Raw genomic sequence first — 25,652 nt, 5'->3', positions numbered from 1 at the left:
GCTGCCAAAGCTCTGCCCTTGACCACGGCGAGCCCTGCTCGTGGGCAGATGGGAGCCACGTCAGGGCAGCTCGGGACTCCCCAGCCTCCGGAGCACCGCCATGAGCCGTGTGGCGCCCGCAGGCCCAGCCATGGCCCTGATGGCGGGTTTGGGGGCAGAACCGTCCACCGGTGACAGAAGAGCTCCGTCTGTCGAGCTCTTGTTGGTGAGCTACCGCCGCACTCTGGCACTCGCTGCTGGTGGATCATCGTTTCCAGCCGCATGAGAAATTGCCTGCACCTGTGGACAGGATGGCCGAGGCAGGGGCTCCTCAAGGTGCCGCGGGCGGGCCGGCTGCCCTTGGCACTCAGTTCCTCCTAGCTCACGGAACCCCGTGCTGGGGACACCTTAGAGGTCACCCAGGCTGCAGGCGTGGGCAGTGCCCTCTGCAGCGCCCCTCAGCGGGAACCCTGACTTGCGCGGTAGTTTCTGGGGCTATAAAGCCATGTGCAAGAACCCATCCAGGCTGTCAGCTCGCACCTCACCTAATGAAAAACACGTACTGAAAGAAAAGCCACTCAGCCCCCCCCTCCACTTGACACACAGGAGCATGTGTCAAGTTCCCAGAACGCCGTGGGTTTTCAATGAATGCGGACTTCTTTTCTTCCCCATGATTAAAAAAAAAAGAAAGAAATCTACGACCAGCGCCTGTGGAAGCAGGCCAGATGTCTTTTCATTGCAGTAGCCCAGCCCCAGCCTCTCGTGGCACACTTAAGCTCTTCCCCTTCCATCTCCCTGTGTCTAGGAAGGCTTTCCAAAGGGGAGAGGGTGCTCGTGCCCTCTCACCAGCAGCTTCCTCCAGGGCAGGCGAGACTAGGAGACTAAGCGTGGGAGCTTCACTGGGTGCGTCCTCCAAGGCGCTCCTGAGGGCACGTGGTGTGCTTGTCACGAGAGCTTGGTTCCAGGGATCTGCAGGAAGCGAGCCTTCTCCTGGGGAGCTTTGTTTTGTAGACAGTTCATGAAGGGGTCGGGGCTGTGCCTAGGAGGGTAAAGCCTTTGCCCTGCCCCTCTACAGCGGCCCCTCCACTCTCCAGGACTTCACTTTCTCCCCCAAGACTTACCTTCTCCCCTCCGGAGGGGAGGCGCAGGTGGGCGTCCTGCTGAATCTTTGGCTGTGGGTACCACGGTCAGCCATGCGCTCTGCGCTGCCCTCCCCACGCAGGTCCCCGGGACCTCCTCCTCCTCTGTCCCCACTGCTGCCTTCTGGACGCCTTCACCTGGCCTCCCTGCTGCCACCGCAAGTCAGCCCAGCACCCCAGCGCCGGCTACCGCACTCCGCTGTCCCCTTCACTGCTGCCCCACGACCTTCCTGAGTCCCCAGCCCCTCTGCTCAGTGCCCCATGTGGGTGGAGAGTGGGGCCACCTGCTGTGTTCAGGTACCGCCTGCTGCCCAGCTGCAGAAGTCACCATCCACTGCCACTTCTGGGGCCTCTCCCAAATGCTACATACCGCCTATCACCCAGCAAGAAATCACCACTCTTTTGAAATTTGCATTAAGCATTCCCTTGCTTTTCTTTATAGTTTTGTCATGTGCGTATAGTCTATCCCCTATATATCAGCAAGCTTTCTCTAAGGACCAGATAGTTATTTTTTAACTTTTGTAAGAGCACTATATTCTCTCTTCAGCTCTGTCCTTTTAGCAAAAAACCAGCCATAGCCCTATATGTAAATGAATGGGTGTGGCTGTGTTCCAGTAAAACTTTATTTACAAAAACAGGCTGTGCACTGGATTGGGCCGGAAGGCTGGAGTTTGCCAATCCCTGCCCCAAACTCTATGTATTTTAGTTTTTCCAGTTTTGGACCTTATACGAATGGGGACATCCTTCTTTTTTCTTTTCTTTTTTTTTTTTTGCTAAACATTAAGTCTCTGTCATTCCTCCATGTTGATGCCTGCAGCCTTCATTCATTTTCACTACCGAATAGTATTTCATTTTATTAATACACCATAGTTTATTTACATGGACATTTGCTTTTTTTTTTTTAGGTACTAGGGCTAGAGATTGAACCCGGAACCTCATGTGTGGGAAGCTGGCGCTTGACCACTGAGCCACATCGGCTCCCCTGAGTTGTTTTTTTTCATTTGTTTTGCTTGTTTGTTTTTGTTTTCAGGAGGCACTAGGAACCGAACCTGGGACCTCCCATGTGGGAAGCAGGCGCTCAACTGCTTGAGCCACATCTGCTCCCCTTGACATTTGCTTTTGTGAATATTCTTCTTTTTTTTTTTTTTTTAATATTTATTTATTTTTCTCCCCTTTCCCCCCACCCTGGTTGTTTGTTCTCTGTGTCTATTTGCTGTGTCTTCTTTGTCCGCTTCTGTTGCTATCAGCGCCACGGGAATCTGTGTTTCTTTTTTGTTGTGTCATCCTGTCGTGTCAGCACTCTGTGTGTGCAGCACCATTCCTGGGCGGCTGCACCTTCCTTCGCGCTGGGCGGCTCTCCCTTCAGGGCCCACTCCTTGCGCGTGGGGCTCCCCTACGCGGGGACACCCCTGCGTGGCAGGGCACTCCTTGCGCGCATCAGCACTGAGCATGGGCCAGCTCCACACGAGTGTGAACATTCTTATATATTTCTTCTGATATACTTATGCAAGCGTTTCTCTCTGGTATGTATACATAAGAGTGGAATTGCTGGGTGGTAGGGAATGTGCATTTTCAACTTGACTAGAGAAAGCTGCAGTGTCTTCCAAACTGGTTTCACCAAGTGATATTCCAGTCGGTTCTCTAGGAGAATTCCCGTTGCCCCACAGCCTTGGAATTATCACACATATTTTGAATTTGGTGGGCATGTACAGTATCTGGTGGTGATCATAATTTTCAGTTCCTCCATTACTGGTGAAGTGGAGCGGCTTTTCATATGTGTACCCTTTCTTCACCCCTTCTTTCATGTCTGAGGAGGCTGAGAGCCAGAAGTGGGCTGGAGCCTAAAAGAGAACTAGTGAGAGCATTAAGGGGATTCCACGTATAAGAGCAGCTAGCTAGGGACCACGTGGGGGGCCTGGGATGCAAACAGACGGCGCGCATCCAGCAGTGTTAGCTGCCCAGCTCTCCAGGAGGCCTTAGAGCCGGTGGGCTGATCCCGGGAGACACAGGGTGGGATCCCCATGCTGGTGGGAGGCGAGGGAAGAAGACTCCAGGGTGGTCCGTTACTGACAGCATGCGGGCCCCGCTGTCAGTCCTGCTGCCTTTGTGAACGTTAGTGCTGTGCTTCTCCGGGAGGCCAGCCAGCCAGCTGTCCTGCTCACCATGACGCTTCACGCCAGCCGCCTCTGGGGAGTCACGCCAGTATAGAAGGATGTTTGGAGATAAAGGATGGCTTCCCTTTGCCCTTCTCACTTCATTTCTCCTCCCCGTTGGTAAGATAACTGTTCAGTAAGATAACAGCTAGGGCGTTGCAAAGCCCACAGGGAAATGGCCTGTGGAATTGTGAGCACCGCATGGCGAGTGGAGTGGACTTTCGTTGCTCTCCCCTCCTGGCTGATCTCCAGCTTGTAGGGTCCTGTGGATTGTGTTTGACAAATGTCCGGGCCCATCAATGCTAGTGACGGTGAGAGGATCAAAGAGAAACCCCATCAAAGCAGGCCTGTCATCAGGAAATGGGAATACCAAGGAGCCCCCACTGCAAAGCCCCCCAAGCCCAGTACCTGTTCAAAGAGCCAGTGGGCCTTTTGTCTCCTCTGGGTCTGAGGGGCGCATGGACATGCAATTGGGTCGGTGCAAGGGTGGGGGTGGGAGTCAGGAGATGGGACCCAGAGGACTAGGGAGGCTTCGTGCTGGGCAGGTGGTTGGAGCCTTCTCTTGGGAGACAGAAGAGAACGAGGTCAGATGAGCCTGATGACTTCAGAGTTGCTCCTCCCCCTTCCCCGTATCGACATGAAATGGGAGGAAGGACGTGGGCAGTTGATCAAGTTGCATTTCTTAGAGTGAGGACTGGGGGATGTTAGGGGGCTTGGAGAGGAGCTGCGGCTAAGCTTAGCTCCCCATTTGAGTCGTGCCAATAAGCTGGATTGGCAGCAAAGCATAGTTTGGCTTAATTAACATAAACTGCAACCTTCTGAGAGGTTGTGCGCTTCCCGTAAACATTATAGAAACCTGTCACTTGAGATTCATCTTTGTGAGCTTTTACAGATTCAGCTGTTCTACCTCTGAGTAAGATGTATAGATGCTAGCAGGCCGTGTTCCCTCTGTCAGCATCTATAAAAAGTTGGATAAATACAATGTAAAGGCATCAGAGAGCTGTAGAAATGGTGACTAGATGGACTCAAATTCTAAAGAGGCAAAGGCATCCTAGAACTGAAAAATACAATGTCTGACATTAACTCAGTAGGTTTGACACGATCATAACCAGGATTGATAAGCTGTAAGAGCAATAGAAAATACCTAAACCGAAGCACATAGAGAACAAAGATGGGGGGCGGGGCACAGACAAGAGTGTAAAACACGTTGGACATCCCCAGAAGGTCTGGTGTATGTGTAATTGCAGTCCCAGAAGGAGAGAAGAGAGAATGAACAGAAGTGATATTCAGGGAGAGAATGGCTGGAGATTTTCCAGAAACGGATGAATGTTTTTAAATTGATGGACAGATTTAAGAAGCTGAATGAACCCCCAAGCAGGATAAATATGAATTTAGCTCTCTAAATCAGTCCATCATTACTTTCTGAGTAGTGCATGTATTATACTCGTTGTAACCACTTACTAGTTTTTCTGACCTTGAACAAGTACTTGACCTTGTTGAGCCTCACTTCCCTTACTGTAAAATGGGGGTTAGTAAAAGACTCTATGAATAATGCCTTAGAAAGTATTGGGTTGTATAGAAATCCTAGGGGGAGGGGTGTCATTGTAATTATTCTAGCTGAACTAGAATTTCGGGCAGGCTTGAGAGCTCTGTCCTGCATTCTGGTCGGCCGTGGTCCACTGTTCTCCAAGGGGGATTCAGGTCGGGGGCTGGTCAGGGGCTAACTCGAGGGCATGGCTGGGCCTTGAAGGCAGCAAAGGTGTTTGAAATGAATCGAACTCTTGGATTGATCTACCAGAGGATCCTGGTAGTTGAGAGATGGCCAGGGCTGGCGCTCTGGGATCTTGTGGTCCAGCTCCCAGCCACACGCCTTCCCTGGGGAAGAGCTCGACCCCCAGTCCCCTTGGAGAGCAGTGGACCAAGGCCGACGGGAACTCGGAACATAATAAAGAAGGGAAGGCAGCCGGGTTGCCGAGAAGGCATCGGTCCTTGATGGAGGGAAGAAGAGAGGTGAAGAGATCTGTGGTTTTTATCACATGTGCAGTGAGAAGCAGCATCATATAGAAGTTAAGTTGGGGTCAGACAGCCTGGGTTTTTATCTCTAGGCTCTCCTGTTTATCAGTTGTATTATCTTGAGCAGATTACTTTAGCCTTTCTGAACCTGTTTCTTCTTCTGTGAAATGATGATGATAATAGTCAGACTTCATAGGCTTGTGAGGTTGAGGCGAGCTAGCATATGGAAAGCATGCTGTAAGTGCCTAATAAATAGTAGTGGCTGCTGTTAATATTAACTTCCTAAGAGTACCAACTAAGCTAAGGGTTATTCTTGAGCTAGTGTATCAATGGCAAACTCACTAGGCTCTTATGTATAACAATTATACTTCCATCACTAGTGACAACTCTAACTTACTACCCAGATCCCTTGATTAGTTAAGTAAGAACCTGTGTCTGGAGGGTCTGCCCTTCAGCAAAATATTTCACTGAAGTTCTATCAGGGAAAGCACAACGTCTTCGCTTCCCGTTTTATATCATTACAAGTGTTCGGAGTTGTCTGCTGAGAGTAAACATAGACTTAATAAGTAAAATTGCTAATAGAGTCACTCTTTAGAACATCTGCTTAGATTCCCATTGTTCCCCGCTCAGATCATCAGAAAGTACTTGATGAGAAAGTAGCCAGTGGATCATACCACACACCCCATTCTGTAAATGCGAGCATCCCTTACTTCCAAGGGAATTTTTCTTGGATGTTTCTTGGAGTCTTAGGGCTTCCAAGGATTTCTACCTGAGTGAATCTTAATTTTTTTTTTTTAAGATTTATTTTTGTTTATTTCTCTCCCCTTTCCCCCCGCCCCAGTTGTCTGTTCTCTGTGTCCATTCACTGTGTATTCTTCTGTGACTGCTTCTGTCCTTGTCCTGTAATCTGTGTCTCTTTTTGTTGCATCATTCTGCTGTGTCAGCGCTTCATGTGCGTGGCACCATTCCTGGGCAGGCTGCACTTTCTTTCGCGCTGGGTGGCTCTCCTTACGGGGCGCACTCCTTGTGCATGGGGCTCCCCTACGTGGGGGACACCCCTGCTTGGCAGGGCACTCCTTGCGCGCATCAGCACTGCGCATGGGCCAGCTCCACACGGGTCAGGGAGGCCCAGGGTTTGAACCCTTGACCTCCCATGTGGTAGGCGGATGCTCTATCCATTGAGCCAAGTCTGCTTCCCTGTTAATATATTCTAACACGCATCACATTTTTTGATTATTTGTTGACATGCCTCTACCCCTTTCCTGAAGGTAGCTTGAAGGCCAGGGGTCTTAGTGCATTCATCTTTGCATCTGTGATTAGCAGAGTGCCTGGCCTGTAGTCAATGCTCAGTAAATGCTGGCTGAATGAATGATAACCCGTGTGCCCTGCGTCATCCTTCTCCCCTCCTCTCTGACCCCCAGGAGGCTGACCTGCTGAGCACATCAGCGAGCTCCCGGCCCTCTGGCTTCTGGTGGATTTGACCCATGGCAGGAGATCAGAGGGATAGTGTGAGGGAGCTCCCATCCTGTGCGGTTGCCACCTGCTGGCTCTGTCCTCCCCTCAGGTCACCTCTCGTCCCTCTCCTTCTGCGTTCTGTAGTTCTCAGCCCCTCACCCTTTCTTGCGCCAGGCTCCTGACCATCCCTTAGCATTTCCCTCCACCTTCCTGCCTGTATGATCAGGGGCTTTTGTAAAGTTATCCTCCACAAATGACCCAGTGGAGCTAACCTCTCCTTCCTGTTGGGAAGTACCAAGCCCCAGTTGCTCGTGGAGATTTTAGGTGGGTCCTGGAGCTGCAGGTGCTTAAACAGGGCCGTGGTGCAGATCTCCCGAGGATGTGTGACGTGGCCAGCTGTTGAGCAGCAGCCAGTGCCTGGCAGCGTTGGGGCAGTAAACAGCAATTGGGGGATTATCCCTGCTTAGGAGCGAGTTTCTCCCACTGATAGCTCGTTAGACCTTATTGTAGTCTCTGAGATTGCTCCTGATCGTGACTGTATCTGACCCAGCATGGGCAGGACTGGACGAGGAAGAATTCTCAACCAAATGCAACAGGGCGGTGGATGCCTGCTTCATGCACTAGTTTTGCCAACAAAGACTCTTTGAGGAATTACTTTGGGGTCTAATTCAGTTGTTAAATGTTTGCTCTCTTAGTTTCCTAGGGTTGTCAGAACAAGGTACCACAAGGCTTAAAACAACGGAAATGCATTGTCTTGCAGAGCTGGAAGCTGGAAACCCGAAATTGGGGGGTCAGCAGGGCCTCTGAAACCACAGGGGAGAAACCTCCCTGCCTCTTCCTCGCTTCCGGTGCTGCCGGCAGCCGGCGGCTTTCCTTGCCCTGGAAATGTGTCCATTGCCTCCTCTGCGTCCCCCACCCCCAGGCCTCCTCCCTGCTGTCACTATACCCAGAACTCCTCTTCTTACAGAGCCCCCGGTCCCGTTGGATGAGGGTCCCCCAAATCCACTTAGGCCTCATTGTAACTAGTCGCATCTTCAAGGACTGTTTCCCAGTGGGGTCCCGTTCCCGGGCCTGGGGGTGGGGGCTTGAGCCGTGTCTCGGGGCGCAGGCTGTCACCAGTAACACACTCTGTGGGTGTCCCTGCAGGTGATCATCAACAGCACAATCACACCAAACATGACCTTCACCAAGACGTCGCAGAAGTTCGGGCAGTGGGCCGACAGCAGGGCCAACACCGTGTTCGGCTTGGGCTTCTCCTCCGAGCAGCAGCTGACGAAGGTAACGTGCTCCTTTCCCGGGACAGTAAGTGGGTGCCGTTTGCACTCAGTGACTGCCTGGTGAGGAATCGCCTGTGCGTTGGTGAGCAGATTCCTTTCCAGCCTTAAACGTCACCCCTCCTGGCACTGCAGAGAGGCCAAACCAGTGTCCTTTAGAAAGTACCAGATTCCTTGAAAACCGAGGAGAAGCTGACAAGTCCAGCTTCAGAGCCTGAAGTGGCAGCATCTGGAAGCAGTTTTGCCTTCACCGTGTTCCCCAGGGTGTCAGCACCCGCTTTCTCTGCTCAGCGGGATCAGTGTACACCCAAGGGCAGGAGGAGATTGTGTGTCAAAATGGGGTTGTTTGGGTTTTCAGGATTCTGAGAATGAGGGGATTGTGTTAATCAGAATTTTCCAGAGAAACAGAACTGACGAAAGAGTATATATATATATCTTATATATTAAGAGATTTAACATAAGAACTGGCCTGTGCGGTTGTGGGGATGGTGAGCCTGAATTCTGCAGGGCAGGCTGCGAGTTGGAAACTCCACTGAAGGTAAGGTTGACTTCCCCAGCAGAAGCTGCCTGGCTGAAGGAGAGGCAGGAATTCTTCCTAACTTCCGAAATCTTCAGGTTCAGCTTTAAGACCTTCAAGTGATTGAGGAAACTCCCCTCGTTGCTGAGGACCATCTGCTTTGTTGATTGTAGATGCAGTCAGCCGTAGATGCAATCTACTGATGATACATGCAAATCCATCTACAAAATACTCTCACAGCACCAATTAGGCCAGTGGTTGCCTGCCCAAACAAGGGGACACCATCACCTAGCCAGGATGACACATCTCAGCACCCTTCCCGTGAGAGGGAACGGTGGTTAGAGGGATGTTAACTTCAGACTTATGGGGAAGAGACCCTGTCACTGCTGCCAAGGTCAGTGCATCTTCAGTGAATAAGCTGATGCCTTTTAAAAGGTGACACAGCCTTTCTGAAAGCCAGCGTGTGGATGCTGTCTACTGGGGTCCTTGGAGAGGGAGGGGGTAAAATCGAGTGTGATAGGACTTTGGAACTGGAGTCCGCAGAGCCCTTAAATGTCACATGGTGTTGTGCGTGTGAGTACAGTGCTTGGATGAGCTCCTCCAAGGGCCCGGGACGCTGCAGTTAGAAAAGCCTGTGGTGCAGGTCGTGGTGACAGCACACTGGGAGAACCCCAGGACCTGCGGCCATCACCTGAACCCTTAAACCCAGCTGATGGGCTTGAAGGAGGCAGAAGCCTGTTTCAGGAGAAGGATTTCCCCTCAGGGTGGTGGAAGAGCCTGTGTAGGTATCAGGAGTGTTTCTATTGTGAGTGAGGCCAAGTAGTTTACACAACGCGGAGAGAATGCGGAATCCAGGGAGGGTTGGAAGTGCGGGCTCGGGGGGCGTGGGCCTCAGGTGTTCCTCTCTGTGGCGGCCTGGCTGACCGCTGGGTGGGGGTCTGCTGGGCCCCTGCTGTGCTGGGCCCTGGGGACACAGGCGTGGTCTCGGTTCCCAGAATTACAGCTTCCCTGGGAGTTGATGGTTCCCCCCGCTGCAGATGGGGCTGCCTGGCATGTACTGAGGACGGTTTCCAAGAAAGAGGGAATGAGGGGAGTCAGGAAGCCCCCTGCGAGGGCCCTGCTCGCTTGCACCTCTTGTTTGTCCAGGGCGTGTGCACACGCATGTCTGAGGAGGCCCGGCCTGTAGACTCTTTCTCCTCGTCCCAGGAGACTTCCATGAAGACTGGTCCCTCAGGAGCCCGAGAACTCAGCAGCCTGGGGCTCTCCCAGCGTCCTCCGCTGGGCTGTCCCTTCGCAGAGGCACCCTTTCCTGGGTACAGGGTGTTCAGCTCCCCAGGGCCTGCAGGGACGGGCGGAGAGGAGGGTTTCTGGGTCAAGGCGTTGGCTGTCATCACAGGAGGTGCCATCCACACCCTGGCCCCCGGCTCCCCAGCTCTGTCCTGGGACGGTTTGAGACGAGGCATCATGGCCACTGCTTGGGAAGCTGTGTGTCGACCCACTGGTTCTGGCTGCCGGGATACACGCTGGGCCTGCCACTCCGGGAGTTTAGAGCCCGACTTCGCTCCATTGCAGAGACGTGCACTTGCCGGTTTGCGGCAGCCTTGCTGTCACATGAGGCAGTGATGAACCTGTAGAGGGGGGAGCTGGCAGGGGTGGCAGCTGGTAAGGCTGGACACACCCCCGGGTCTCTTCTGGGCTGCCCTGAAAGAGGGGACCCAGTGTCATCAGCTTTCCCTCATGGCCCTGGCCGGGCATTTCAATGGGGTGCAGGGTCCGGGGCTCAGGCTGTCAGGCTGTCATTGGCAGTCAGCGGAAGTTAGGGTGCGGGGAGGGGTTCCAGCACCCCACGGGGCCCTGCTCCCTGCACCATGGCCCTGTGTGCTGTGCTCGTGCGAGCCTCCTGGGCAGGCACCCAGCTGCCCACCTGGTCTTAAGGCTTCCGTTTTGCCCCAGAGGGAGGACTTGAAAGGAGAGTGTCGTGCTCTGGCTCCCCTCCGGCCTCTCCACATGGCCATTTCCCAGGGTGTCTCTGCCACCCTTCCTAGCAGCGAGCCTGCCCACAGAGAGGCCTCCCCTTCCACGGTCCTCCCCGCAGCGAGGGCGAGCGCGGCTCGTGCGAGGAGCCAGGCAGGGCCCCACCGGGGGCCGGGCCCGCTGGGAGCCCTGGGTGTCGGGCCGGAGTTCCTGGACTTGACCCCATGGCCCGTGAAGGACTTCCAGCCAAGAAGGAACCTGCGCAGATGGGCGTGGCAGTGGGGGTTTGCTAACGGCAGCCAAACAGACCACGTGGCTTTAGTCCAGACTACAGGTGACAAGGGCTTGAGCAAGACTTAAAGAGTTTTAAAACTATCAAGGCGCTGCCTAAGCCGAGCTTGCAGAGTGGGTGTAGACTCAGACAGCGATGGGCAGCGCTGCCGTTTCATGAAATGGGGAGGAGGGCGGGAGAGAAAGCGCACAAGGTGGACGTGGGCGTGGCGGCGAGGTGCTGAAGGAACAACGAGGAGCTCGCCCCGCATGCCTCTTCCCCCCTGAAGCAGGACCCCAACAAGCGGCCCCTCCCTGCAGCCACTGCAACCCAGGCTACGCGGGGTGCACCTGGGCTGCCAGAAGGTCAGGAACTTCCGGCACCCACCACTTGGGAACCTGGAGTCCCAGGGCCTTTAAATGTCACCATGGGGACGGTGGTGGCCTCCGATGCCTTCAGCCCCGACCAGCTCCCCGGAGCGAGGCCAGACCCCACAGGGTCCCTGTGCTTCCGACCACCCGGCTACAGACCTGCGGGCGTCCACCCCCCGTCGGGCTCCTAATCCTATGGGACGAATCACAGCACCCACTACTTAGGATTATAGTTTTCTTCTAGTCAAAGGACATGAGGACAAAGAGGAGCCTGCGAGGACAAGCTCCGGGAGGGTCTTACACACCAGCCCCTGCGTCCTCTCCACGTGGAGTCAGAACGTGGCCCCCTCCCGGCGCAGCCAAGTGGCTCCTGGGTCACGGAAGCTCCTGGACACCCAGTGTCCCAGGTTGATGACGGGGCTTCATCACATGGAATAGTGTCCCCATGGCTGTGCTCGGTCTCTGCTCCCCCTCCGCTCCCCGGGGTCAGGGGGCTCCCCTCAGGGGCAGGATCTGTCTGGGACCCCCCAGGTTCTATGCTCCCCATCCCACAGAAGGCCAGAAGGTCTCCTCTGAAGCCCAGGACGGTGCTAGGGAGTCACAGCTGCCACCTCGGAGGGATCAAAGCCGGTAGGAAGGACGAGGGCGGAAAGTTTATGGGAGAAGAATCCAAAGAAGGGAGAACTCGAGGATGAGAGCAGCTGTGAGGGTCCTTCTGTGCCTCTGAGAGCTGAAGAGACCTGGAGCTGGCCGGCCTCCAGGCACGGCCCCTCCTCATTGTCCCCGACAGAGGGAAGTGTCCCCCACCTAGGAGGACGGCCGTCCTCCCCAGGCCCTCAGTGTAACGTGCCATGTCCCAAAGATGTGCCCAGCGAGCCCTCAGAGGCCTCCTTTGTCCAAAACGCTCCAGATCAGCCCCCCCTTCTTGACGGGGGCCTTAGTCACATGCTGATAAATGAGCACGGAGGGGGCTGGCAGCCCCGACAAGTGGCAACTAACTGCCCGAGAGGGCCTCAGGCCGAGGGGTTCCCAGGCTGGGCACGGAGGCGCGGCTCTGTGAGGCGGGCACAAGCCCGGGAGGGGAGTCACAATCAAACCCCACAACTGGGCTAGAGAAGGCACGCCAGGGTGGGCGTTCTCCTTTCAGAGCACTTTATACAGAAGCCCCTTCTTTTCCCAGAAGAAAATGGGTCCCGTGGTCTGAACTGCTCTGTTGAGGCCACTTCACACCGCAGTCCAGGAAGTGATGGGAAAACTTGCTGCCCTCTTAGATCGGCCTTCCAGAAAGAGGAAAAGTGGTCTATTCGCAGAAGTTCCTGGGACTTAGCTGTCCACCCACTGAGGACACAGTACTGAGGACATTGAAATAGGATTTGCGTGGTCTGTTCAGAGCAAGCGCTTACGAAAAGAGACAGAAGGGGAGAGAAACAGGTGTGAGAATGAACCAGTTGGTGACGTTTGGATTCCTCAGGCCCGAGGAACTGAAGGAGACCTTGAGCCGTCACGCACTAAGGTCAGCTGAGCTCATTCATGCGGGCAGAAACGCCTTCTCCCTAAAGGGGGCGGGTCCAGGGCGGAGTCGCTCGGGCGTGGAGGCCCCTTGGCAGGGATCTGTCTAAACCCTGAAGCTCGTGGCATTTGCTTTCGACCCATTTCATTTACTCCAAATGCATACCCTGTGTTTGCTGCATTAACTCAGCGTAGCTGTGAGAACATCGTCCTGTCTCTCTTCTTTCTGGATCCTGCATTGTGGGCCAGATATTTAAAAAAAACAGAAGAAGAAAAAAATAATAATCCTTCTTTAGATAGCTTTAGTTAGAATATTTTTGGCTGCAAGTACCCGAGAACTTCAATATTTAAACAAAGAGGGTTATTCCTCTCATGCCAAAGATGAGTCCAGGGCGAGTGGTTGCTGGTGTTGGTACGGTGACTCCATGAGAATGGGTCTGAGGGCTCTGCGGGCTTTTTCTTATTGGCCTTTGCCTCGTGGTGATTAGATGGCTTCTCCAGCTCTAGCCATCACATCTGCATCCATGGTAAGAAGAGAAGGCAGAAAGGTGGTGCCATGACAGCTTTCCTGGAAACTCCTCTGGCAGACTTCTGCTCAGGTCCCATTGTAAGCCCCAGACTCCTAGGCCACCCCTCTTCCCCACCCCATTCCCCAGCCCCCCAAGAAAAGCAGAGAGGTAGGTTGCCTCGAATAACTTAGAATGGGCTCTTTCCTGCCCCAGACAAATTTGAAATGCTGGTAAGCAAAGGAAAAAGGAAATGGATTTTGAATAAGCAACTAGCAGTGTGTGTCCCAAGGCCTGTAACCACAGCCAAGATTGTCAGGGACTCAAAGTCAAGGCCAAAGAAAGCCACAAAGAAATTCAAACAGTGTCTCTTTAGTGATAATGATGATGATTTTGATGAAAATTATTACTTTAAAAAGTGTAGAAACGACCCTATTAAATAAAGATGTGAGAATTTCACAATATATTTCAGAAATCTTTGTGGGTTCAGTATCCTTTGATCTGTGATACGCAAAGGTTTAACTACAAAGATTTCCCTAGCTGCAGCATTTTTAACAGCAGAACACCCAGCAGTAAGAAAACTGGTTTAAATAAACTCTGGCATAGCCTTCAGGGTAATATTATGCAGCAATTAAAACAATATAATAGAAGATCATATAGTTTCATAGAAATATTCACATTGTATTGCTCATTTCAGTAGCAGGCTATTTAACAGTATGTACGGTCCATTTTGTAAAAAATATCGGTGCATTTTGTAAAAGAAATATGTGTAGTAGAAGAATATATACAGATAGAAAAATGCCAGAAGTTTTTGTTGTTAGTGGTTAGCTTGGGTGATGAGATTTTTAAAATTTCTTTTCTAAATTATATTTTCTAAATTTGTCCATGCACATGAATTTTATAATAAGGGGAGGATTATTAGAAAACTGAAGCCTTGGCGAGAGGGAATTTCTCACCTAAGGACGGTCATTTGGAGCCTCAGTGGCTGGTGCTTTTTTCCCTAACAGTTGCAGGCTATGAGGAGGAGAAGCATTCTGTGTCTTTCTCCTGGGATTCTGTATTGCCTCCAGGTTTCCATTATTGTAGCTCAGGTTTCTATTATTGTAGCTCATCCTAGAATTAACATCTTTATATTGAAGACCTTTTTTTAAAATATTATCCATAATTTTCATAGGATAGCGTCCCAAAAGTGATATCACGGGGTCAGAGGGCATGAGCATTTTTTTCACTCATGATACCTATTTCCAAATTGTTTCTCAGTGTGACTGTTTCAATGCTCAACACTACCAGAAATACCTTGCCAGCACTGGGTATTATAATTGTCTTTAGTGTTTGCTTGGTTAGCAGGCCAAGAGTGGCACCTCGTTCTTTTGATTTGCATTTCTAGTAAGGCTGAGCAAATTTTTCTATAAATTGTTTACTTACTGTTCTTTTACTCAAGAATTTTGCCATTTATCTATTGGGGTTTTCATGTTTTCCTTCTCAGTTTAAATTCTTTCTATTCTGAAGATAATAGCTCTTTCTCTGTTGCACTAGCCTAACTATAGCTATTTCCCCCAGGTCATTGTTTCCCTCCTGCCCTCCTGGTGGTTTTTTTTTTTACATTGTCAAATCTGTTACTTTTGCAAATTTCTTTTATTTCCAAGTTTAGAAAATTATCCTCCCACCCCTTAAGTGGAAGTTAGATAACTGTTTAATTCTGTTTGGATCTAGATTTTCTGAGGTTTGATTTTTTTTTTTTAGTACCAATTTAAATTAATCAATAATGTATATTGCTGCTGATTTGGGGGAAGGATTTAAATTCCTTTTCCTCCCAACTTAACTAAAGTTATCTCACGCATCATATATTGAGCAGTCTCCCCCACTTATGATTCCTTCTTCATCATATGCTAATAGTTCTATATGGTTGAGCCCATTTTTCACTCCTAGTTCCGTTCCACCATGTAGCTATCTATATGTTTTAGTTTGCTAAAAGCTGCTGGGAGCAATATACCAGAGATGGGTTGGCTTTTATAATGGGAATGCAGAAGATTAAAAAGTTCCAGTTCCAGAAGCTGACGTGTCTCAACTGATAGAGCATCCACCTAACCTATGGAAGGTCCAGGGTTCGATCCCAGGGCCTCCTGACCCGTGTGGTGAGCCGGCCCACGCACAGTGCTGCCACGCGCAAGGAGTGCGGCCCACCCAGGAGTGGCACGGCACACACAGAGAGCTGATGCAGCAAGATGATGCAACAAAAAACGGAGACTCAGATTCCCAGTGCGGCCGGATAATGCAAACAGATGCAGAGGAACACACAGTGAATGAGCAGAGAGAGCAGACAATGGTGGGGAGGGGAAGAGAAATAAAAAATAAATCTTAAAAAAAAAAAAAAAGCTTATGGTTCCAAAGCTGGGGAAAATGTCCAAATCAAGGCATCAGGCGAAGCTCTGACCCCAAAGGTCGGCTGCTAGTGATCCTGGACCCCTGCCACATGGCAGACACAGTGGCGGCCCTGCTAGTCTCTGCTTTCTCCTCCAGGCCCACTTTCTCCTTGAGCTCGGCTGTGGGCCATCGGGCACATGGCAGGGCATAAGAGCGGCCTTGGCTCATCTCCCCTCTCCTTCAGGCCTCATTGCTGGTTCTGCTGTGGGCTGCCCCATCTGTGGTTTCTCTCTCCTGGGTTCATTGATTTCAGCTTCTGGAGGCTTCTTTCTGTCACTGCTGCTTTTTTCCTATGTCTGCAGCTCCTATTCCTCCATTTATAAAGGCCTCCAGTGAGAGGATTAAGACCTACCCTGGGTCATGCCCTTCAAAATTGATCTAATCAAAAGGAAGCTCCCTTCACTGGACTGAATGCAACATCCCACAGGAATGGAATAGCTTTACGACATGATCTTCTGGGATCCACCCAACTTCCAATACCTCATCTTTTTTTTTTTTTTTTCTGTACTGTGGTAACATATATAACAAAATTTGTCATTTTAACCATTTTTAAGGGTACAGTTCAGTGGCACTAATTATATATTCACAGCATTGTGCTACCAATCCCACTATTTCCAAAATTTTTTCACCACCCCACGCAGCAACTCTGAACCCAGTAAGCAGTCACTCCCCATTCCCTTCCACCTCGCCCCTGGTAACCTCAAAGCCACCTTCTGTCTCTATGAATTTGCCTCTTCCTGATAGCACAAGAAGGTACCTGGACGTGTAAGCTGACCGCGTGGGACTCAGATCCAGCGCAGGTTCAGGTTGTCGTGTCCTGCCAGCCACGTGGCCCCTGAACAAGTCGCTCAACTGCCTCACCTGGGAGCCAGAAGTGGTAACTTCTGTCGTGCAGATGGGTGGTGAGGAACAAATGAGGAGGCGTGGGTCAGAAGACAGGACGCTCCTTAAAGTGGCAGTGTGTGTTGAGGGCCTGGGCATGGGGTGGTCGTGTGCCAGCCAGGGCCAGAATCGCGGGGAACACAGGGCCTCCATGGTTCCAGGGGACAGACAGGGACGAGCCCGCTGGGACTGAAGGCGTGCCCTCTCTGAGTGTCTTGGAGTTGAGAGAAGTCCTTCTGCAGCCTCGGGGGGTGTCCTGGGCAAGGTGGGAGAAGGGGAGCCCCAGCCCTGCCAGAGGCGACTTGTTCCGGCCGAGCCCTGGCAGTGCTTCATTTACTGACTTGGGCTTTACAAGATATTAGCTACGGCTGCGGGTTCTTTCTTGGGTGGAGGAATAGAACACAAACACGCAGGTGAAAAGCTGAAGTCTTTGTTGCAGCTCCAAGTGGAAGCTGGGATGGAAAGGCTGCCCCAGGCTGGAGCTGAGGAGGCAGCTTAAGGGTGATGGACAAGGTGGGGTTAGCTCCAGGCACACTTACCACAAGCGGGGTTAGAACAGGTGGGTTAGCACAGGTGGGGTTAGCTACAGACGGGGTTAGCAGAATCAGGGTACCACAAGTGGGGTAGTCACAGTCAGGGTTAGCACAGGTGGGGTTAGCACAGGTGGGTTAGTACAGATGGGGTATTCACAGGTGGGGTTAGCTACGGGCGGGGTTAGCACAGGCGGGGTTACCACAAGTGGGGTATTCACAGGTGGGGTTAACTATAGGTGTGGTTAGTAGCTACAGGCAGGGTTAGCACAGGTGAGGTTAGCACAGGTGGGTTATTCACAGGTGGGGTTAACTATAGGTGTGGTTAACTATAGGTGTGGTTAGTAGCTACAGGCAGGGTTAGCACAGGTGGGGTTAGCACAGGTGGGTTATTCGCAGGTGGGGTATTGCCAGGTGGGGTTAGCAGAGGGGGGTGTTAGTGCAGGTGTGGCTAGTTGGGCTCCCTGTGCCTGGCTAGTTGAAGTAATATTTTGAGCACAGGGCCTGCCCCCAGTTTTCAGGTACATGGCCCTGGGGCAGTTAGGACGGGCCCGTGGTGACCCCACATTTTGAGAGCCTGATGGAGAGGAGGAGTGGGGCTGTGGACAGAATTGGTGTTCAAGAAGGTCAGCTGACGGGCTTCTGCCCAGGCCTTCCAGGAGAACTGACGAGCCCCCAGCCAGGGTCTCGAAGCTGTGTTGAGACAGCAGCTCATGGATGACGTTGCAGCTCGTTTGCTCACCCTCTCCGCTGCTTGACGTGTGCCCGCTGGGAAGGCAGGAAGGAGCTCCGATTGTCAGGGTGCACGCATCGCCAGCCCCCGGCTTTGTGCCCGGCCGCCTGGAAATGTTTGCTGACCACATGAGCCTGTGAGGACATTTCCAGTCCAGTTAAGAAGAAGCTTAGACCAAGACCCAAATGAAGTAACAGACCGAGAAGGTCCAGATGCACAGGACCAGAAGGGCTGTAGAAAGCCAGCGTGCGCTCGTTTCAGGAACACGGTCAAGGACGAGACTCACGGTGGGGGGAGCCTGAGCCCGGCGTGGGCGCCCCCAGTTAGCAGGGTCCCTGTGAGAACTGCGTGACTTCCAGCTTTCTTCAAGGCATACTTGACTTTTAATTGGCTCCTGGGCACAAACACTTGAGGAACAGAGCCTTTTTAAAATTGCGTCTTCTAAGGCCCTCAGGTTGTGAGGCCTCCGCGGGGCCTGTGCGGGCTCTTCGGGGTGCTCCCGGCTGCTCCAGCGGGGGGGAGCTTAGCAGCAGGAGGACGGGGCAGAGCAACCCAGAGGTGCCGCGTCCCTCCCCGGGCTGTGCTCCGGGGTCGCTGGGCAGAAGAGCTTTGCCTTTCTCGGGCTAAGCCCAAGCCTCTCGCCTGGCTTTTCCCAAGTGTGTGAGGGCCTGTGAGCCCGAGCCAGGGTCCCTTCCTTCCTGGAGCGCACACCCCCGGGCCGGCCTTCCACCAGCGTGGGGCCCAGGGCCAGGCATCCACGCCACGCTGCTTTACCACGGCCCAGAGCAGGGGCCTTGCCCGCCCTTCGGCCCCCGCGTGCTTTGAGCAGCCGCAAGTGCGCTGGGCGGTTGACCGCTAGGCCCAGGGCCGGGCGCGAGTGGCTCGGGCTGGACGGTAAGGCCGGCCGCTTCCTGCCTGCCCGGCTGCCGCTGGCGGGCGAGGGGCCCCGAAGCGTTGAAGGGCGCCCAGAGGTAGTCCGAGCTCCCAAGCGAGGGATTCTCAGCAAGCCCAGGGAAGGGGGGTGCCTTCAGCTTGCTGGTTTTGTGTTTTCTCGGCAGCTACGTTGAGCTCTGTCTTGCTTTGTGTAACACCAGCTTTGTGTATCACAGAATGTTCTCTGTACAAGCAACACATTTGCTAATTAAAATCATTTGCCTTGTCAGTGACGATGGTTGCCCTGGGATTAAAAACAAAATGTCATTAAAATGTTTAAACATAACACAAAGTAGCAAGCATAATATAATGAACGTCATCTTGATATAACAGTTGTTAACAGTTTGCCACACGTTTCTTTATTTTCCTGTCTAAGTATTTTAAAGTAAATTATAGGCATCCATACATTTCCTCCCTTAATACTTCAGTATTCATTTCTCAAAAAATAATGGCATGTACATTTTCAATGGAGTTGTGCTTTATTGATATGTATCATTAAAATTGATGTGTTAAAAAAAAATAATGGCGTGTTCCGACATAACCATAATGCCGTTAGCACTGCGAATAAAAGGAATTATAATTCCTTGATGTCATCTAATATACAGTCTGGGTTCACGTTTTCCAAGCTGTTCCTCAGAAGTCTTCTATCGCTGCATTGTTCAAAACAGGATCCAAAACTAGGCTCCATGTTGCATTTTATTGTTGGATATTTTCAGCTTTTAAAATCTAGAACTGTTTCTTCCACTCGATTTTTGTTTTCATGACATTGGCTTGTGAAACACTGTTCCTGGATCTGTGCAGCAGGAACCATGAAGTTCTCCGTAAATGGTGTAGCTAAAGTTCTCCTTCTGTGGTGTAGCTAAATTTCTTTTGTTGCTTTTGTATTACTCTTAAACTAAGGGTTGGTTTATTTTTCAAAACACTTCATCATCAAACTAGGTTAAGAAGCTTAGAGATTGATTCAGGTCTGACCTTGGCCAATACCATTTCCTGGAAACTCATTCCTTATATTCACTTCTCTTAATTGCAAATCAAATTCTTTCAGGTTTTTACATAATATATTGACTTAAAATGGAGGCAAAATAATCACGATGGGTTCTGAATGACAACCATGTGTAGGGTTAATCAAATCCTTAACTTTTCTTCCTGTTCAGTTTGCAGAGAAATTCCAGGAAGTGAAAGAAGCTGCCAGAATAGCGAGAGACAAGACGCAGGAGAAAATTGAGACCTCAAGTAACCATTCCCAAGTAAGTAAATTGTCCATAAAATGCATTTGAGTGTGATCAGCAATTGAGACTCTTTGTTCCTTGCACTCTGGGCAAGAAATAGGGTATTTTGCCAGCCGGGCATTTTGAAGGCATTTTCACCTATTAGCCTATTGACCGTGAGAAGGGTGTGACGTGTCTGCATGCCATCTTGAATTTTTCAGGATAGGTGCTGTATTTTTGGATGATGAAATTAGAGTTAGTGCATGCTCCCAACCCCCGAGAGAATTCTCGGGCCGTGGTGTCAGCACCAGCAGCAGGGCAGTGTGCGGCGTCACGAGGCTGAGGAGGGGGCCTGTAACAAGGGCTCTGGTGTCCAGGAGAAAGAAAACGTGGTTGATGCCGAAGAGCCCTGTGCCCGTCCTCCTACCTGAACAGAGGTCAGGCGGTGATGGTGTTCCAAAAGCTCTGCCAGGACTCGAGAGGCCTTTCTCAGGGTCTCCTCTAAGCATGACGATTGGCTGAAAAGGGCCTCTTTTAGCTTGCCGTAAAAGTATCTGCCTTCCCGATGGGTGTGTGTTATAATGGGGGAAGACGTGCCCCAACGACAGGGTCATTGGTGGAAACAGGGAGAGGGAGAAAAGCCAAGCCAAGCTTTGGGGTCAAGAATAAGCAGGATGTGTTTGCAAGACAGCAAGGGGTGTGCCCGGCCGGGGCGGAAGGAGGGCTGTGGGACCTGGAGACAGCTTGCAGGCTTGTGAGCCACCCGGAGTTCTTAGTGCTGGGCAGTTGTGGGCCCTGGAGGTCTGTTTTGAATAGTGGCCTGGAGGGGACACGAGCGTTGTACGTGGGTGGCGAGGAAGCAGGGGCGTGACCGAGGGCAGGAAGCGTGCCCACTGGGGCTATGGGAGGAGGTGGCTGGCCCAGGGCAGCTGCAGGGGCAGCAAGGAGGGGTGGGCATCAGGGACAGCTCCTGGGAAGAGAACCAGGGGGCCTGACCTCGAGCCGTCAAGGTGGGCACCGTAGACTTGCCAGTCAGCCTCACAGAAACAACAGCTGAAGCCTTGGGTACACCGAGATCAGTGGGGACAGCCAGGCAAGGAAAACTAGGGCCTGGAGTCGAAGTCAGCAAGGAAGGCGGAGAAGGAGAAGTTCCAAATGTGGAATTATTGAAATGAACGTGCATTAGACTTCCAAGTGGTCAGGAAGCTTCCCGAATCCGCTTAAGTAATTGTAGCTTGTTTTTTTAACTTTATTTTTAAAGAAGTTTTAGATTACAGAAAAGTTACATTAAAAATATAAGGTGTTCAATCCCCACTACCTCCTAAAAAGAAAAAAAAAGGAGGGGGGTAGAAAATATAAGGTATTCTTATATATACCACCCCCTCCCCCTCTCACATTTTCCCCATTAACATCTTACATTAGTGTGTAATTAGTTACAATTGATGTACACATAATTGAAGCATTGCTGCTAACCATGGTTTATAGTTTACATTATGGTTTACGCTTTGCACCATATAATTTTATAGTTTTTAACAAAATGTATAATGGCCTGTATCCGTCATTGCAGTACCATACAGAACAATTCCAATGTCCAAAAAATGCCCCAAGTTACACCTCTTCTTCCCTCTCCCTCCCCTCAGAATCTCTGGTGACCACTGCCTTTATATCAATGATACAAGTTCTTCCATTGCTAGTAATATTGTCTATTTTAATAGATTAGACTTAATATTACTAATATGACTAATATTAATAATATTAAGGGAAGCGGACTTGACCCAATGGATGGGGCGTCCACCTACCACATAGGAGGTCCAGGGTTCAAACCCCGGGCCTCCTTGACCCGTGTGGGGCTGGCCCACGTGCAGTGCTGATGCGCTGAAGGAGTGCCGTGCCACGCAGGGGTGTCCCCTGCATAGGGGAGCCCCACGCACAACAGGTGCGCACTGTAAGGGGAGCCGCCCAGCACGAAGGAAGGTGCAGCCTGCCCAGGGATGGCACCGTGCCCACAGAGGGCTGGTGCAGCACGATGATGCAGCAGGGGGAGAGACAGATTCCCAGTGCCGCTGATGAGGATGGGAGTAGTCACGGAAGAGTGTGTGGCGGGTGGACAGAGAGCAGACAACCCCAGGGGGCAAGAAAGGGAGAGAAATAAATGAAAAAATAAATCTTTAAAATAATAATAATAATATTAAGTCTACTTTAGTCCATGGTTGCATTCTCCCCTTATGTTTGTCCATTCCTCAGTCTTGAGGATTTGGGGATGGTGATGTCCACTCTGCTTCCGAATGAGAGAGGGCTTAGATCCCATGAGGCAGATGGGTGGAACTGTCTTGCTTGCAGTTGTAAATGCTCTGTTTTTGGGGGAATGGGCATTGTCCCTCATCGTTATTTTGTTAGTTGTCCTGGGCAAGTCCAATGAGCTGGAGAGTGGGTGTTGGCTGTAGCTCTGCTGAGATTCGGGGCTCAACTGGTATATGAACAGAACCAAAGACTTAAGTCTCTAGACATACACTTAATGAGTATAAATAAATATACTTAATGGGTTCAAATAAAAGGGGCAGAGGGAAGCAGACTTGGCCCAGCGGTTAGGGCATCTGTCTGTCACATGGGAGGACTGCGGTTCAAACCCCGGGCCTCCTTGACCCGTGTGGAGCTGGCCCACGTGCAGTGCTGATGCGCGCAAGGAGTGCCCTGCCACGCAGGGGTGTCCCCGCGTAGGGGAGCCCCACGCGCAAGGAGTGCATCCCGTAAGGAGAGCCGCCCAGTGCGAAAGAAAGTTCAGCCTGCCAGGAATGGCGCCGCACACATGGAGAGCTGACACAAGATAACACAGCAAAAAGACAGATTTCCATGCTGCTGACAACAGAAGCGGACGAAGAACATGCAGCAAATAAACACAGAGAACAGACAACTGGGGTGGGGCGGGGGGAAGGGGAGAGAAATAAAATAAATCTAAAAAAAAAATAAAAGGGGCAGAAGAACTATGTGTAGGGAGTTATAAATGAGTCTAACTCTGTTACATTGGGGAATCAGGTTAACATGTATTCCAGGATAAGGGCCACCAACAGGGTGCCTTTCTAAAATATATTGAGTTAATCTCAATGACACTATTAATTTAACATGCTAATTGCCCTACCTAGCAATCTAAAAACCTATAAAATTGGGCACATGAAATGGTCCATAGTTCAAAAACTTTTTAACATGCCATTTCTGAATGATATGTATGATAGTGGTATCTCAAAAACTTCAATATCTGAATTTCTTTATATAAGGCACGCTTTTTTAAAATTTATTTTTTATTTATTTCTCTCCCCTTCCTCCTCCCTGCCCCAGTTGTCTGCTCTCTGTGTCCATTCATTGTGTGTTCTTCTGTTTCCACTTCTTTTCTTGTCAGCAGCGCCAGGAATCGGTGTCTCTTTTTGTTGCGTCATCTTACCACGTCAGCTGTCCATGTGTTCAGTGCCACTCCTGGCCAGGCTGAACTTTCTTTTGCACTGGGTGGCTCTCTTTATGTGGGGCTCCCTTACGTGGTGGACTTCCCTGCGTGGCATAGCATTCCTTGCACACATCTGCACTGCACTGTGGGCCAGCTCCACATGGGTCAGGAGGCCCTGGGTTTGAACCCTGAACCTCCTATGTAGTAGGCAGATGCTCTATCCATTGAGCCAAGTCTGCTTCCCATATATAAGGCTTTTGTTTCAATGTTTGTTTCCCCCTAAAAGTATTTAAAATCTTAAAAATTCAACTATACCCATAAGATGTTATTTTATATAAATGTTTTAATTATGTATAGATGTTTTTTGTCTCCAAGCTTTAGTTTTTATTTACCTTTCCTGAGGTTTACCTCAATATAGAGGCCATCATACATTTTTCTTTTTCTTTTTTTGAGTAATCATAAAATTTCTCAGTTTCCTGAATCTCGTAGAGAATAAACCACTTTGCTAAGTTTTTCAAATAGTTGAAGATTTTATCTAATTACAAAAGCATTTAATGTGGGTTTTATCCTGACTATAAAAGAAATATTTTTATTGTAGAAATAAAAAATATGCCTTATGATAAAAAAGGGGGAAAAATTACTTGTTCTCTCACCACTCAGAGATATTTTGTTAGTCTTTTGGGATGTGTCTTTCTAATACAGTTTTCCAGTATATTTTATACTATTTTTAACTTTAAAAAAAATTAACTTTATATGTCATGATCATTTCCTTGTATATTCAAATATTCCTTAATAGCTAAGTAGTACTCAGACATTTGTTGCATCACAACTTTTTTCACCAACGTCCTGTAATTTGGGACATGTATGTAGTTTCTCATTTTTCATTAATACAAACAACACTGTGATGAACTTTCTTGCATGTCTTTGTGCATTTGATGGTTTCTGCAAGATAAATTCCTAGAAGTATTGTAAAAGTATGGGCATTTTTAAAGCTTTTGATGCATAATGCAAACTAAGCCTGCAGAAATGTACAATTCTGACTCCTGCCAGCAATGAACAATAATGCTTTTTACTCCCACACCCTCACCAACCTTTGTTGATTTGACAGGTGAAAAATGTATCTTATTAGCTTTTTCCATTTTATATTCCTTTGTTAGCAAGCTTGAATACTTTTTAATGTTTGATTCTATACACTTGTTCTTCTGTAAATGTCAGTCGCATATCTTACCCATTAAAAAAAACTTAGATGTTCTTTTTTTTATTGATTTTCAAGAGCTTAATTTTTTTTTTAACATGAAAATTGTTGAACACATACCATCTAAGCAGAAGAGTCAAATGACCCCCTCCCCGTGTGCCCCTAGATCAGCTTTGACAATGAGGGACTCATGGCCAATTGTGTAGTCTCTACCCCACCCAGCAACCCCCTCCACATTTTAGGGCACGTCCTAAGCCTCTTAACCTTTCATCCGCAAATATTCTATTGTGTAGCTCTAAAAGATAAGGACTCTAAGATCTTTTCAACATAGGAAAGATGTTAACATTTTGCTTTTAATATATTTTCCACAGGTTTTTATTTGCATTTTAATTTTGTTTATGACTTGAATTTTTTGCAATATAGAAATTTAAATTAGTCAGATTTATACAGTGTTCCCTTCACGGTCCTGTCCTTTGACTTTTTGCTTATTGGAAGTGAAATAAGCTCTTCCTAAGATCTCGTCCAACATCCCTGAGACTCCATCTCCATGTGGTACTACTTATTGCAGAAAACATTTCAGAATATTCATATGGTGATTAGGCAGCAAACATTCGTATCTGATTCCTGTTTTGTTTTTTAAATGAGTGTTAATCTAATTCCTTGTAGTCCCAGGATTTCTAAGTTTCTTGTCTTAGCATCTAATATTTTTTCCTGTTCTCATTCACCGTTTCCTATTATTTGTAATTTTATTTTCTAACAGTCCTTCCTCTCCTTTTAACCTGCAGCTTCTAGTCTCTTGCACTGTGGGAGGCTAGCCATCCCCGCTCGTTGGGTTTATCTATCCAATTTGAGTTAAAAGTCTAAGCCCCCTCTCAATTTAGAGGTGAAGTGGACATCGCCATCCCAGGGTCCACAGGATGGAGGAATAAAATATGGATTAGAGTGGACTTACTGGTATTCTACTATAGAACTATTGTGACTCTAGCAATGGAAGAAACTGTATCACTGACGTGGAGACAGTGGCCATTGGCGTTGCTAAGGGCAGGGAGAGGGAGGAAGAGGTGTGATATGGGGGCATTTTTGGGACTTGGAGTTGTCCTCAATGATATTGCAGGGACAGTTATATATCCTGTCATAACGCACTGAATGG

The 25,652-nt window shown here is 49.8% G+C and overlaps 1 protein-coding gene across 3 annotated transcripts in view; it reads left to right on the top strand.

Moving 5' to 3' along the window:
* Positions 1 to 25,652, top strand: part of HOMER2 (homer scaffold protein 2) — a 129,865-nt gene that overhangs the window by 95,993 nt on the left and 8,220 nt on the right. For all 3 annotated transcript variants that reach the window (XM_071214382.1, XM_004472075.5, XM_012530485.4), the window contains exons 3-4: positions 7,886 to 8,017; positions 19,818 to 19,910. In XM_071214382.1, the coding sequence (XP_071070483.1) occupies positions 7,916 to 8,017; positions 19,818 to 19,910 (195 nt within the window). In that variant the 5' untranslated portion in view covers positions 7,886 to 7,915. The remainder of the gene's footprint in view (positions 1 to 7,885; positions 8,018 to 19,817; positions 19,911 to 25,652) is intronic.

The sequence above is a fragment of the Dasypus novemcinctus genome, chromosome 3 (genome assembly GCF_030445035.2).
Source record: "Dasypus novemcinctus isolate mDasNov1 chromosome 3, mDasNov1.1.hap2, whole genome shotgun sequence".
Taxonomy (NCBI): Eukaryota; Metazoa; Chordata; class Mammalia; order Cingulata; family Dasypodidae; genus Dasypus; species Dasypus novemcinctus.
This window is presented reverse-complemented; position numbering and strand designations above follow the sequence as displayed.